General features: G+C 35.6%; 2 protein-coding genes across 2 annotated transcripts; one reads left to right on the top strand and one right to left on the bottom strand.

Moving 5' to 3' along the window:
* Positions 1 to 6329: 6329 nt before the first annotated feature.
* On the bottom strand, positions 6330 to 8833 carry LOC125668883 (uncharacterized). The gene is made up of 6 exons (XM_048903319.2): positions 8757 to 8833; positions 8235 to 8363; positions 7949 to 8083; positions 7399 to 7536; positions 6805 to 7144; positions 6330 to 6608 (listed from the first exon to the last, which is right to left on the bottom strand). Exons 1-6 carry the CDS (start codon positions 8815 to 8817, stop codon positions 6452 to 6454), a joined length of 960 nt encoding a protein of 319 aa, XP_048759276.2. The 5' UTR covers positions 8818 to 8833; the 3' UTR covers positions 6330 to 6451.
* Positions 8685 to 12265, top strand: LOC125671867 (uncharacterized). The gene is made up of 3 exons (XM_056162013.1): positions 8685 to 9121; positions 9637 to 9706; positions 9796 to 12265. Exons 2-3 carry the CDS (start codon positions 9659 to 9661, stop codon positions 10873 to 10875), a joined length of 1128 nt encoding a protein of 375 aa, XP_056017988.1. The 5' UTR covers positions 8685 to 9121; positions 9637 to 9658; the 3' UTR covers positions 10876 to 12265.
* Positions 12266 to 16427: the final 4162 nt, after the last annotated feature.

Genomic DNA, 16427 nt, shown 5'->3' with positions numbered 1-16427 from the left:
CTAGTGTCCTCTTCTCTCCGTGGATCAGTCAAGATATGAGCTAGTCTAGTATTTGGTTATTTTGTTTGTCAGTCAGTTAATAAATGTACTGGTCTAGTTTTTCCTTTGTTTGTCAATCAGTTGAGAAATGTACTAGTGTAGTATTTTGTTTATTTGTCAATCAGTTGAGAGTTTGTTTGTCCGTGGATTAGTACAGAGATGTATTTTGTTTGTCATGGATCAAACGAGGAATGTATACTCTCGTATTTTGTATGTCCAGAGATCAGTAGAGGAATGTACTAGTCTAGTATTTCATTTTTCTGTGAATCAGCCGGGGAATGTACTAATTTACAGCATTTGGTATGCTTTAGTTCCGTTAGTAGTTACTTAGTACTGAAAATTCAGATGCATTCCTTGTATGACATTCTTCTTACTTGGATTTCTGCTCCTTTGTGCAGGAATTACTTATCTAGATATAGGGCTCACGGCGTGTGTGACCGGTCGACAGGGGATGCTTGCTCCTCCTGGGCGCCTGATCGCACCTCTGGTGTGTCCAGGGGTCCGTGTTTGCCCAGCTATCTATTTTGTATTGCTTATGGGATTTATGAGATTGATCACTGTTTGTTATCTTCATCTTTCATGATACTTATGGGGAAAAAATATTCTGTTAATTAAATGGTCTACAAAATATTCTATACATCTTGAAATAATGTAATACTAGCATCCTATTCACAACTCTTGGGTGTTTTTTTTAAATTCGAATTTTCTTGTTTGATTTCATGCTGACAAAAATATTTTGGTCAAAATTTTAATATTGGTGAAAGGTCAACACAACTGAGAGATTTTCAAAAAATGTTGGAAACCTCAAAACTAATCAAATGCTGTCGATAACAACCAATACATGTGTGGACTATTCAATGCTCATAAAGCATCTTATTGGTCATTATAAGTACAAATGTCCCTTACCTTCTTTGATGTCACCATTAGCCAATTTGTACAATACCCTCTATGAGATAAGAATGAAAGGAATTGTTCATTACCGTCTTTAAGGTAAGCTTAAATGGAATTATCCGATACCTTCTTTGCAAGACAGATCATAGCTCTTGCTGCGCTTATGATCCTTATGTTTCGACAGCATTCAGGGGGAGATTGGAGACAGCGTACAAGTATATCCAAGTATGTCCAGGGGTCTGTGTTTGCCCATCGTCGATTACCCACGGGTGCTTCTAATTGATTCTCTCCATCATCACTTGAGGGAGCGTGTGTGGTCTCAAAACCGTGGTTTACGACGATGGTGTTTGCCCAACTCTTTATTTTGTATTCCTAATAGGAGTTATGAGATTGATCTCTGTTCGTTATTTTCATCTTTCATGATATCCTCCACCGTACAAAACACGGAATATTGAATATACCGCAACCGCCCTACCCATGTTGTTCTTCCTAAGATTATTAGTGTAAATGTTTCACTGATAAAACAAAAACTTTTAATCGAGTTGTAGTAAAACTCTCTGTGTTCAATTAGGACAGCATAATCTACTAATAACATCCCCTTCGCCTGTCGCGACATGGGACGTCCGTTTTTACCTCACCTGAGCTGAAAGCTAAAGTGAGCTTTTCTGATCGCCTGTTGTCCTTCGCCTGTCCATCTGTTCGTCTGCAAAACTTTTTACGTTTTCGATTTCTTCTTCAGAACCACTGGGTAAATTTCAACCAAACTTAGCCCAAAAAAATCCTTGGGTGAAGGGCTTTCAAGTTTGATCAAATAACGGGCCATGCCCCCCCCCCCCCCTTTCAAAGGGGAGATAATCATGAAAATGCAAAAAATAGGGTGGGGTCATTCAAATTACCCGAAAGCTTCCTAACATAGTGCAGATTCAAGTTTGATAAAACCATGACCCCCGGGGGTACATTGGGGCCATAATATGGGATAAAATGTTTACATGCGAAAATATAGGTAAAATCTTCTTTTCAAGAACCAATTGGCCAGGGAAGTATAAATTTACATGAAAGCTTCCTAACAGTGCAGATTCAAGTTGTTAAAATCATGGCTCCTGGAGGTAGGATGGGGCCACAATAGGGGGATCAAAGCTTTACATAGAAATGTATAGGGAAATTCTTTAAATGTCTTCTCAAGAACCACTGGGCCAGGAAAGTACAAATTTTCATGAAAGCTTCCTGACATAGTGCAGATTCAAGTTTGTTAAAATCATGGCCTTGGGGTAGGATGGACAACAATAGGGGATCAAAGTTTTGCATAGAAATATATACGGAAAATCTTTTAAAATCTTCTCAAGAACCACTGGACCTGAAAAATTTATATTGACATGAAAGCTTTCTGGCATAATGCATATTCAAGGTTATTAAAATCATGGCCCCCAGGGGTAGAGATGGGCCATAATAAGGGATGAAAGTTTTACACACAAATATATAGGGAAAAGTTTTCAAAATCTTTTTTCTTAAGAACCATTGGGCCAAAGGAATTTACCTTTAAATGAAAGCTTCCCGGGAAAGTGCAGATTCAATTTTGTAAAAATCATGGTCCGCGGAGGTAGGGTGGGGCCACAGCAGGGATTTACATGCGAATATGTAGGGGAAAATCTTTAAATATTGGCCAAGGTGACTCTGGTGAGTGATGAGGCCAATGGGCCTCTTGTGAAGGACTCGTGATTCTCACTTCGGGGCTCGACCCACAGGCACTTGTTTCTGTAAATGACTTATGACCTCTGTATATTAGTATACAGAGGTCATAAGTCATTTACAGAAACAAGTGCCTGTGCTTATGGCATATGAAATTTATGAAAAGAGTTACCTGATTTGATATAAGGCGAGGGAAATATTCAAATCCGGTAACGAATTTCATATGTCATAAGCACGAGTGTAAGATTCTGTTTATCACACAACTATCATTAATCGCTCATTTTGATTTACTATGTTTAACAACCCGAATATCACAGAAATTTGTTTTTTTCAATTCGAATGCGACGTCGTCGCTTCGTCACGGTTTGAAGAAACTCGAAATTATTTTCACTTCATACAAGACACAAAATCCTCTTATAACAATCTTGGTGACAAAACAAGGTCTTTTATCGTCAATGTTAACAATTTCAAAGGATGACATGTTTTGTTTATATGGTACATGAATGATTGACCTACGTAATTTGCATAATTATGAACCTGTGCCACGAGTTCATATCGTTTTTCCGAACCCGTGTTATGAATCTGAGAAAAGTACTATTGTGTGATAAAAGAAATCAATGTATGAAGGGGTCAAACGGATGTTCAGAAAAGCACGAGAGATCAACTTCAAACTGGTTTCTGGTAACAACAGGTGTACATTAGGGACGCATCTTATCACCTTTCGTGTTCTACTGAGCATTGACTGTTTGACGAGCAAGGTGACACCCAGTTAGTCAGTCATACACAACAACATATGCAAGAAAAGACAGACAAGCTAAAAGAAGAGGGAGACAAGATGGGGCTTAAGATCAACCAAGATAAATGAAGGATCGTGAGAATTAACAATAAAGGCAGTAATAAGATACAAGTCAGCAATTAAGATCTAGAAGAGATAGAGACATTCTGTTAGGAAGTATGCAACAAGAAAGTGGAATAAAGAACAGAAATTACAGACAAAAGATGCTGGAGATATTTGGGTCCTATCATAAGACTAGATATAGGGAGTGTAACGAGAGGACCTATCGAATGGACATCTCATGCACCAAAGGACACATGGAGGAGGACAATGAAAACGGATATGAAGGAAACTGGTTATGAATGGAATAATATCAACGAAGTTGTAAATGCCAAACACCAAGGGACAGACCGTGTTGCCGCCTTATGAGCAAATATGCAAGAAGAGAATTAACTAAGTGTCCTTTTGTCATCAATCTGCAAAGAATACCTATATCAGCTTGCATACATGTAGTTTGGGCGATGTGGTCCATGGATCTCTTGTTGTTATACTCCCACGCAACGAAATTGCAAAGAGTATAATGTTTTGACCCGTCCGTCAGTATTTCTTGTCGTGAAACTTTGAAGTTAATAAGGATGTGCATATTCCCAGGAAATTTTGATTCAATAATTTTTCTTGTAGTTATGTCCCTTTTGAACTTAAATTTCGAACCCATCTGTCCTGTTCTTGCAGTAATGCATAGCATTACCATTCATTATGTGAGGCATTGTCAAGCAATGTTGGAGCGTGGGGTATGTGAGATTGCTCACTTTTGCTTTCTTTTTCTCAGAGTTCGTGTTTGTCCCTCAATGTATAATTATACAACCAGATGGAATACTTTTCGATGGTGCACATTTATTGGAGTTTAAAGGGCGAAAACAATATCTTTGTAAAATAAAAAGGAAAAATCTAGGTCCAGTAGTCTAGTGCCAGTGGTGTCAAAAGATGAAAACACAAACTTGCATGAGAAGAATGGGCACAAAGGATTCCATCTTGAGATGGAAATTGTGTATTTCGAATTTACACTTAAATATCGACTATAACAAACATAAGAGAATTTTAAAAGGAATTCTTAAAAGCAAAATGCACACGAAACATGATCATGATCAGTGAGGTACAAGTTATTCTTGTATGGTGGTAAATACAGTCGAAGAATCAACTTACTATAGGATATCTATATAAATGGGGAAATTATAAGGTCTTATGAAATAGGTACAAACGATACATAAAAGTTCTGAAGTGAACACAAAAATGTATTATTATAATGATAAGAATGTGACTTTGAAATCAAGGTCGTTAGTGTAGTGCGAGAAATATCTGATTGTGGTACATCCACATAGTAAACATTGTAAACCTTATTCTTATGAAAGAGGAGATATGGAGCAGAAACAAATGTATACCTAATCAAGAGGTCCATGGGCTACAATGAAGTGTTGGTTGTTCATTCTACATGTAACATGTGCACTGAACATTGAAATATTACTATTTTTAAGAATTAATTTTTACACCTGGTGATCAGGTCAAACCTGACACCACTCCTGGGGTTTCAATTTTTAACAATACGCATTGTACTGTAAGACACTGCCAATGATGTGTCGCAGGACTATCTTTCTTACTACAAATGTATCCAAGGCTAATTCCTATACACTGGGTGACCCTTTCGCCATTTTAACCCTGTGTCCGGGATGACCATTTTCGAATTTGCCAATGATAGGTTACAATTCCCTTATCTGTGTTTTACACCTACAAATCTTGCACCATCTTAGCTTAGGGGATTATTTCCAAAAACCTTTTCAAAGTTTAGATTTTGAATGTATTGATTGTATACATATACGTGACCCCTGCCTCAATGTCTGGACTAGCTTTAGGATCCAAGGATTTCACAATAATTTCGGTAAGTTTTTCCATGCTTATAACGACATATCCAATTTTAATACATTTGAAACATGTTCTCCATATTACTAATTTATCCCAATCGCATGTTCCAAGTCATTGATCCAAGGGCCATGAATTTATGATTTTGATAGAACATCTTCTTTGAATTTGACTATATACCCACAAGGGTAAGACCCATAAAATTCACAAGTGCTGTGCCTTAGCAACACTTCGCCGCGAGTTACGTCCCTTTGCGGGGTCAGCCAAACGTCAATCGGAGAAAAATCTTGACCCTACCAAATGTAAGAGGTCACTACTGTGAATTATAGCCAATTATTAAGTTTTCATACAAGTTGATGGGTTGCCCCACCCTGGGGCATTATTGTAGTTGATTTGATGGCAAAATAACTAAGGTCAAAGCTTACAGATCAGAAATTACAAAGGCCAACACAGGAAAATACTATTTTTTAACCGCAAGATGGCAGACAAGGAAGTGTTGATTTATGTATACCCAAAGAAGCTCAATGTGAAAATAAAAAATTAGCATTCAGAAAAGGTTCAGAATAAAATTCAAAATTTTATGAATGACGGACAACAAAAAATCTAGAGTAAAACAGACGGCCATAGACAAACAATCCAAAAAAAGAGAGGCAAAAACGAAATTCAAAAAATTAAATAAAAACTGCAATGATTAGAGTTAAAGTTAAGGGAAAATACCGTATATGTAGATGACATGCCAATAAGGTATATCGTCTTATTATCATAAGCTTCAGTCAACATACACACGGTAAGGTCTGTGCAAGGAAAAAAGAGAGGAAGCTATCATACTAGAACAATGGCGTCATGTTTCGATCTTTCGATGAAGGGGAAACAAAACACGGGTCTTTTTCTTTTCTTTCCTTTTCCCCTCTTTCAATTTTATTCGTTTATTTATTTTGCATTTTGTTTTTGATTGTCTTTGTGGAAAATAAATAGGATTTACGAAATACATTACTGTATTTCAAAAAAGTGTCGGAAAAACTTGTGATTTTGTAGACTTTTATTCTTTCAAAATTAGTTTACACGATGGAGTTGCTGGAAGTGTGTGATCGTCAACATTTCAAGAATTCTTATCGTTGCAAGCTTTCGGTTCCTCTAACGGCGTTCTTACACCCGATTGTTCTTCTCGTTTTCCAGTTTACTGTAGGGATTGGAAATGCTGCTGATCTTTGTCAGGAAAGCGTTGCGAGTTAAGTTTTCTTTACTGATTGGTTCCTCTGTGGCAGTCTCTCTCTGTGCGTTTCTCTTTCTGATTTGCAAGCAACTGAAATATTTGTTGAAGTTTTCAATTACTCGCTGACTTTTAAGATCAATGTCACAATGTTCGATTAAATTGTGAAATATTTAATTCCAGTGATATGTTAAACATCTCAACACATAATTCAGCCATACTAGTATCTAAAGGGTATAAAGCATTTAAACTTTTTAAATTCAATATGTGTTTATGCGGAATGACTTACCATAACAAAACAAAAAGGATAAGGACTAAAAGTCCACCCAACGAAAACACGCCCATGAAATACATATTCCATGGGTTCATTCTTCTGTGAGATTTGGAGTGAGATTTATGGTGTCTTTTCATTTGTTTGTCTGTCTTTTTCTCCTTGAGGAACTGAGGATCGTTGATGAATGATACATCATCGATGTCGTCGTCTTTGTCGTCGTCTTTGTTCTCAGGTCCTCCGATGTCATCCTTCTTGTCATTGCCCGTCTGATCATCTTTGTTATCTGGTTGTTTTTTGTCGTCTGTTACGAACTGTCGGTGGATTATCATCAAGATTCTATGTAGACGTCCGTTTTCTGTAATGCAAATGTGTGATTGTGTTCAATATTTCCAAATACATATTTTTCCTGATGAAATTTACGAATAACAGTACAGTATGTATTACGTAAGTGGAAAAACTTGATACTAATAGTGCATACACATGTATTTGTATTTTTTTTTTAAATTTATTTTTTTTTTTAATTATTATTATTATTATTTTTTTTTTTTTTGGTAATTGTATTTTCATCTTCAACACTTATGCATTGTATGGTTGAAAATAAAAACTTACCAACTAGACACATTTGTTTCTCGAATTTTGGAAATGCTAGACATTTAGCGGAACCAGAGCACTCGGCGTGAGCAGCGCATGTCTTATGTTCACCAGGAAGTTGTGGAAGCTTGCTTTGAAGCATTTTGCCGATGACCTCTGAAGAGAAAGAAACCATTCTATGACACAGGTTGCTTACTTTTTGTTCCTCCATTTTAAGGTATTCCAAATTTTGTTTATATGTGTATTGTCTTTTTACTATAATGTTTAGTGCAGAATGCAAAATGTGATTTATTTTATGAGCAAAATCAAAAACGGTAATCTTTAAAGGGAGATATTTTGGTTAGATAATACAAATATACATTTTCTGTAAAATGTAAAAATCAGAGGAACTTTGGATCGTTAAAACGTTAGGATAACACTATAATGTTGTTATTTATTTCTTGCAATATATTTGTTTTAGAGATTTGCTCACGTCTATGCTGTTGTTTTAACTAATTTCTTATAATATTTTGTTTTTTGTCAATTTCTGTACTGTTCAATTTGGAAACCCTGTGTACGGGATTCGTACCTGGCATACACATGCGTTTTCCTGACTTTGGTACCTCCATACATTTTCCAAAGACTCCACAATCACCATCAACAGAGCAACCTTTCAGAGCAGGAAGTTGCGAGAGCTTCTTCTCTATCATGTTCACCATTTTTTCTACAAAGAAAAAAATCATTCTTTTTATTATCGTCAACCGTATGTGTTTGCATTTACATATGAAAAAGAAAACGATAAAAGACAGTGACCAAACGCTTAGATCTTTTGACAAATGCAGATTCGAGAACTTTGTGGATCAATATTAACTTACTGGGCACACATATGCTTTTATCTGTAAACTGCATTTTTATACATATGGCAAATTTGGGGCAATCGGTGTCCGACGAACAATGCCTTCTAAACTTTGGAAACTTCCTCCTTCCAGACCCATCTTTCCCACCTACAATCAGATAGATTCAGTCATGAATGGATTGGATGTAATATCTCGATCTCGTTCTCTGTACAACACTGGTATAATATATATATATATATATATATATATATATATATATATATATATATATATATTGTTTGTTTGTTTTGTTGTAATTTTCACTGCCTATATTGAATTATTATTTTCGAGTAAAACGAAGAATAATTCCTAAATATTGTTTTAAAAAACCAGAGATATTCGTTGTTGGTTTCGTGATATTAAAATCTACCTCTTCAGTACAAATAATACATCGCAAATTAATGAAGAATTAAATTGTATTTTTAGACATGGCTACTGGAACTAACAAAATAATCAGTATAATGATATACATGTAGAACATGTTAAGAACACCGTCCTTACCTCTTTGGGCGAAACACAACCCCACCACCAAAACAATGACGAAAATTTGTAGATACTTCATGATAAGATCTCTTCTTATCTCTGGTTTAGATGTTTGAATTTCTTTGATTTATATATGCTACTGAGGGGAATATCAAGGACGTATGAGAAACAAATAGACCGGGATGTTGTATTATTAGCGTATATGTACAACAACAACATCCGCTCATTGCATCCCACCAAGTTTTGTGCATGGATGAACATCCTATTTGGACTGCTGTGTTATACAATGTTCATCACATTGGTTCTAATGAGGAAAATCAAAGTTTATTAGTACTTGATGAACTACCCACATAGTGCTCCAGGGGGGAGTGCGTGTGTGGCAGGTGAGTTCAACCCCGATTTTTATTTATTTTTTCGTGATTGACGTGAGAGCCGGTACGATGCCAAGTCTAATAATTGCTTCTTTTTCTAAAATCGTTCTCATTCAAGATTTTTAAGTAGATGATTATGTTTTCCTAATTTTAAAATCATTGTTATTCTAATTCAAATCACTTGATTTTATAATGTTTGTGTTGAACAATTTAAGCAGTTTTTCAGTTATTTGGTTAATTCACAAATATTTCTTTTCTAAATGATTTTTAATGAAATCATATTTGATGCAGTTGTTTGACATTTGCAATTTTTCACAGTAACTAACAAAGTTTGATTAAGACGGATTCTACGATTCTTCATTTCGAATCACTTGCGTCACATTAATTCTATTTATTTTATTAATATTTTTATCATCCCCCCTTTTTTGACAAAAAAATCTACATGTACATGAAAAGGGTTTTTAATGAATGAATGAGATTTTAAATGAATGGATGTACATGTAATTCTTTTTTATATCTCCCTCTAGCTGAGGCCTAGATATAAACAAAATGGACGAAACGGAGGGAAATCGTTTTACTGATGTAGTTACATCAAAGGTAAGCAGTATGGGGTATTCTAAAAATAAATTATCAAGCACATGCATTTTTCATTCTATCTTATAATCTTATTTTTATGTTTCCCATAGTTGCATGCATTCCGTCGCGCAGTGAGAAGGGTCCAGATTCTTCTTTTGATGAAGCTAGGTCGTCCGGTGTCGGATATCGATGTCCGACCCCGATACCCCACACCCACCGGAAGTCCCAAACACTCCGGTAGGCAACTTCCATCAGAAAAGGACATACGAGAAGCGGAGCTCTCTGCACATGAATATAGCTACCCAGACCTCCCAATCTTGAGAAAGGAAGCCGATCAGCCCGCTCCACCCGATATCACCACCCTCCCAAGAAGACACGCCGGAAGAAAACAGAGGTGGAATAGGGAGAGATCTGATAGTCCTCTAGGAAAGAGGTCGTTAAGTGTTCAATACTGGAACGGTAGGAAGCAAGAAAACCCCATTCAACGGAAAAATGTGTCAATGAAGGTCAGATTGTATGAAAGCCAAGGTCAGGAGAGCGAAAGTGAGTATGAAGAGTATCTATACCCCGAACCCTCACCAAAGCAATCGACACAAAAATATTTCTTCCAGCCAAAACCGTCATTAACACATAAGCCAGACATTCTTAAGAAAGCACCAGTTCAAAGTAATTCCAAGAACATCAGTCATGTAGATAATGCTCGCAATTTTCTTTCTGTGAATTTGCAACGAAAAATTGAGATTGCTGGCAAACCATCTCCGCGCCCCTGGAAACCCCAAACGCAACAACCATCCAGTATCAACAGTCCGTCAGAATATGTCGATATGGGCAACTTTAAAGGCATTTCTCTAAGTTCAGAAAATGGACGACCTGTAGGAACTGTGAAGTTAAGACCAGTAGGAAAAGTGGTGGGAAAAGTGGCGCCAAGTTTCGAGAAAATCAAAGAAGTCCAGCAAATATCATTTAAAACGGCATTCAATGACTTTAGTGTGACTGAATTAGTGGTTTGTCTACGGAAATGTGGACTGTGGGAAATGGCGGAGATATGTCAAGCGGAAAAACTGGATGGGGCCTTCGTCAGTGAAATGTCTTCAAAGGAATTAAAGGAATTTAATCTGACGCCATTACAGGCAATGAAACTGAACAAGGTGAAGTCTGGTTGGAGACCAGTCACGACACAACTTTTGTAGTTCTGTTTTGTTTTATGTGAAGAATACATATGTAGTTTTTAGCTCAAATGAGCTGAAAGCTCAAGTGAGCTTTGCTGATCACCTGTTGTCCGTGGTCTGTCTGTCCGTCTGTCTGTAAACTTTTCACATTTTCGACTTCTTCTCCAGAACCATTGAACCAATTTCAACCAAACTTTTCAAACAAACAAAAAATCCTTGGATAAAGGGCTATCAAGTTTGTTTAAATGAAGGGTTATGTCCCCTTCAAAGGGGAGCTAATCACAAAAATGCAAAAATAGGGTGGGGTCATTTAAAAATCTTCTCAAGAACCACTGAACCAGAAGAGCTTAAATTTACAAGCTTCCTGACATTATGCAGATTGAAATTTATTAAAATCATGACCTAAGGGGTAGGTTGGGCCGTGATAGGGGATCAAAGTTTTACATGCAAATATATAGGGAAAATCTTTGAAAATCCTCTCAAGAACCACTAGGTTAGGAAAGTACAAATTTGCATGAAAGCTTACAGTGCAGATTCACTGATTCAGGTTTGTTAAAATCATGGCCCACGGGGGTAGGATAGGACCATAATAGGGGATTTAAAATTTTACATATACATGTAAATGCATAGGAAAAATCTTCTCAAGAACCACTGGGCCAGAGAAGTTGACATTTACATGAAAGCTTCCTGACATAGTGTAGTTTCAAGTTTGTAAAACTCATGGGGTAGAGTGGGGCTACAATAGGGAATCAGAGTTTTACATGCAAATATATAAGGAAATTTTTTTCTCAAGAACCACTGGACGAGAAACGTTTACATTTACTTAAAAGCTTTCTGACATAGTGCAGATTCACGTTTGTTAAAATCATGCCCCTCGGGGGAAGGGTGGGGCTACAATAGGGGATCAAAGTTTTACATACAGATATATAGGGAAAATCTTTTCAAGAACCACTGGGCCAGATATTGGTATGAAAGCTTCATGGCCCCCGGGGGTAGGTTAGGGCCACAATAGGGATCAAAGTTTTACATACGAATATATTTGGAAAATGGCTAAATATGGGCCAAGGTGACTCAGGTGAGCGATGTGGCCCATGGGCCTCTTGGTTTGGTTTTTTAAAAAATTAAATGTTATTATTATTTTTTTATCTATTTCCCCCCAGAAGTGATATCGTGACTGTATGAATTCCCGGTGAATTTTCACATTTTGATGCATGCATTTTGTTCATACATTTATATTTTCATGCTTCATGAGTTAGTATAGACAGCAGACAATATGAAATGGATAAGTTTAGATGAACAAATATTGCCAACTTTGATTTTTCCAAACTTGACGTACTTTCTGCTTTGCGAACCCATGACAGTTCCGACACAATACTGTTAACTGTCATTGTTATAATCCATGACCGATCTACCAAGGTATAGTCGGGGGGGGGGGGGGGGGGGGGGTAAGCATACGTTCATGAATACTCCGACACGTCTACATCCCTTTGTCAAAAAAAAATAAATGAAATGAAATACAAAAATTAGAATTAAAAACAAAATAAAAAAGGTGAAATTTCCATTGCGTTGGATAAAGTCATTACAGGTTTCGTTTAGAGGGGAAAAAACGGCCTTTCTCTTCTGATTTTCAGTGTTTTCAGAAATATCTAGAAAATTAAACAAAAATGAATGCATTTTCTTCTCGATTTTAATTTCTTCTACAATTCTTAAAATACATGCAAATTATCCGAGCACAATATAAGTTTCGTGTCCTACATATAAGATGCCAAGAATTCAATCCACCATACAGCTTTCGGGGGCTTCACCTCCCGAATCCCACCAGGGCTTCGCCATGGACCCTTGGGGGTTCCAAACCTCTTGCCTATTTAGGGAGTTCACAACAGAATCCCTTTAGCTACGCCCCTGATTGCGGTTTACTGCTATGTTTATTGTTTAGATATAAATGTGATTTTCTTTTCAAATTCATACCAGACGTATCAATACACAACATGAAGTCAAAATCAGGTTTTCTTTGATGCAGAAATCAAACTAATTTATCAGCCAATCAAAATCGCCGTAATTTCATCTAGACAATAAATATTAAGAACTAGTATTGCATCACGGTATTGTAATATACAATACTACATTCATATCTTGCACATCGTGATCATGCCCCCCTCTATGTATACCCATAAACGATACATACAAGGTCTTGGCTCCTTTCTTATTTGGAGGTGCTTTTAATCTTCATTAATTTGAATAGTTGAATGGGTAACCTTGTACACAATATTTCGTAAATCTGAGCATATAGAGATGACGTCTTGTAATGCATGTTTTACATGATTACTTTAGAAAACATAAGATTCCGAAAGACAGATGAAAATTTAGGTAATAGATTATTCTGATAGCATTTGTAAATTCATTGTATTAAACGGTAACCCACTATACATTGCAACTCATTCATTTTATTGCTTGCTTGTTAAAGTTGAAGGGTACTGATTAAGAAAAATTAGGGGTATCTTTAGTCATTTTTTGCCCATCTGGATCTAATGTATCTTCCAAGGTAAAAGTTTTGTAACCCACCATATTCCTCACGAAGTGACAAGGGAAGATGGATCAATGTTGCTGACGATTTTGTCTTGTATGAATTCTAATTTTAAAGCGAAAGTGGCAAAAGCTTCAGTAAATGTCAAATATTTACAAAAGCATTTACAAAACTATAAACAATGCCTCGTTGGAAGAAAAGTTACAATATAATCAGGAATATGTTATCACATCTCCATCTTTTAAATTTATGTATTCGAAAGTGATTTTTTTTTTTAAAGTACAGAACTTGTTTGGGGGGGGGGGGTGTGTTTTGTTGTTGTTGTTTTGTTTTGTTTTTTTGTTGGTTTTGTTTTGTTGGGGTTTTTTTGTTTTTGTTTTTTTTTAATTTTCAGTTGTCGTTATGTCCTTTATTTGCCTTTCTTAGTATGGTTAGGCACCATATGTAAAATGTATTGTTTTTGAAATAACACTCTTTTAAAAACAGAAATCATATGCACTGCCACATTGATTTTACAAGAAAAATTTGAATATGATTTAGATTAGATTCATAAAATTTTACTTTTGAGAATTTGATATAACTTTTCTGATTTTTTTTATGATCTTTATATGTATGTGTAAAAAGTCTTTGATAAGACATGGGCACGGTTTTTGGTATAAAGATTTAATTAATAATGATATTATAAATTGACGCAAAAATGTATCTGAGATATCTAAACTTTTCATTTCCCTTGCTCCCTAAATTGATTTATCATTAACGTACGTCGAAATGTTGAATGCTTTAGACATATTGTTTAGAAATCTTGGGTGTTCTTACTTCCATACGTGATTTCCTGGATATGAAAAGCGTGTTGACAAACGCAATGTTGGGAACCCAATTTTATGTAGATGCAAAGTATATTCTGTGTAAAACTATTTTTAATCCACTTATTCATAAAAGAGCGTTATTTCTATATCAAAAAACTGTCGATTTCAATCTATCAAAAATCGTGTCCATGTCCCTTTACTGGTAAAAGACTAATTTGGTGTTTCATTGTTCTGGTATTGCTAATCTGAAAGACATGCAAGGTTATCTGACCATGATGTAACAACAACAGATGTGATTTTATTTTTATTAGAAAATGAAATTTTGATGAATTCAAAATTAAATTTTTCTGTAATAAGGACTTATTAAAGATATTATATTGGTTGTTTGTGCACAATTTTGATGACATCTAAAAGAAAGTTTTAGATCTTATAACTCGCAATTGATCGGATCGATGACATTGTTTATTGAATAGAGGGGGTGTTAAGTTCGAACGGATCCAAGACAATTACCCTAGTGTGAAACCAATGGATACTTCCACCCATGTAGAATGTCAAATTAACATAAACTAAATAATTGAAGATATCTTTATTTTTTCTTTAGATTTCGTCAATTTATTTATTTCGCGCAATAATTAACTTCATTCGCACATTAATTAATTTAATGCGAGCATCAAATCAACCATTGCTTTCATCAATTTGTTTGATGAGCGCATCAATGTGGTGGAAATATTGCTCGCAAAAAGTAATATGATGATCTCTGTAATTCACATTGAAAATACACGTGTATCTTTAATAATTTACAATGCTTTGTATAATTCCTTCAAAGAGAGGAATAATTCAGTGGAAGAGGTTATTCAATTCATTTGTGGATATGTTGAATTGAAGATATCTCTAATTAGATAGTTGCTCTCTCTAAAACAATTATTGCGCGCATCGATATGAATTAATGATATCATTATTGCTATTGCGCGGATTAATTGAATTGATGTGCGCAATAATGAAATTGAAGAGAGCAACAATTCAATTACTGCACACATCAATTCAGCAAAATAATAAATGCTATTTTAAGATAATTATGTTAATGCACACAATAATTCAGAATTGAAGATATCATGAACTATTTGAAAAGATCTTTAATTGAATTTTTGTGCGCATTGAATGAATGTGATGATATCTTCAAATAATTAAGGAATGACTTTAATTCTGGGACAAGTTATACGAGTATAACCTGGTTTGGGTCAGTTTAGGTTTTATAATCCGCGAATCTTCAATAATATTTGAGTTTATGTTAAATTTGTGCTCCACCCCCCCCCTCCCCTCCCTTCTAGAGTTGTTAGAGGTTCAAAACCAAAAGTGCAATGTTTTAGATACTGTTATACGTACAGTTAATTCCTTTTAAACATTACATCTAGTCGATTTTAACTAGGTTTAATTGTTTCTGTGTTTCTCTATCCTTGTGTGTGATACACCATTCTCACCGGACGTAGGCATGGGTTCAAATCCCAACGCTGCCACGATGGGTGATTTTTTTTATCTGAATTTAAAAACTTTGAAACTTAGACCTGATTACTTAGATATTTTCTCGGAAACAAAACAAAATGTGGATTTTTATGGAAGTTTATTTAGGACCCATGCATATTTATTTTCCATTTCGTTAAAATTCATTAATGCATTTCAAATTTGTAAAAACGAATTACGGAAATTCATCCCGACATATCTAAATTTCTAATATGGATCCTATGATAAGGTGTGTATATTCATGGAGGAGATGATTCTAAAGAGTATCTAAATGGGATGGGGGGTGGGGGTGTATAACTTGAGGAGATTCGTCATATTTTTAGACATCGTGGACACTAAATAATTTTGCGCTGGAGATATGAAATAAGATTAAATCTGTTATTTGATAATATGCGAAAAACATGATAGCCTAGCTAAGAAAAAAAATTTCCAAATTTCTCTACTTTAAGACAACGAACAAAAATGAACAAAAACTATTTTGGCTACTCATGCAACTCGGCATCATCGGATACCCACGGGTGATCTCGATTTTTACTCATCATCGTGATCACCCGGGGATATCCGACGATGGCAACTCGGAAGAGAAAGAGATTCTTGATCATGTGGCAGATTGTTTAGTAGTAATGTGTATTATATATTATCATATTGTTATGGAGCAGAGGTCGAATGCCGGTATCGACTGGTTATTGCCAATATAGATCCGCCAAGATATTATTTGTTGCGTT

This window comes from Ostrea edulis, chromosome 4 (assembly GCF_947568905.1).
Source record: "Ostrea edulis chromosome 4, xbOstEdul1.1, whole genome shotgun sequence".
Lineage (NCBI taxonomy): Eukaryota > Metazoa > Mollusca > Bivalvia > Ostreida > Ostreidae > Ostrea > Ostrea edulis.
Note: the sequence above shows the minus strand (reverse complement) of the source record. Positions and strands in the feature narration are given on the sequence as shown.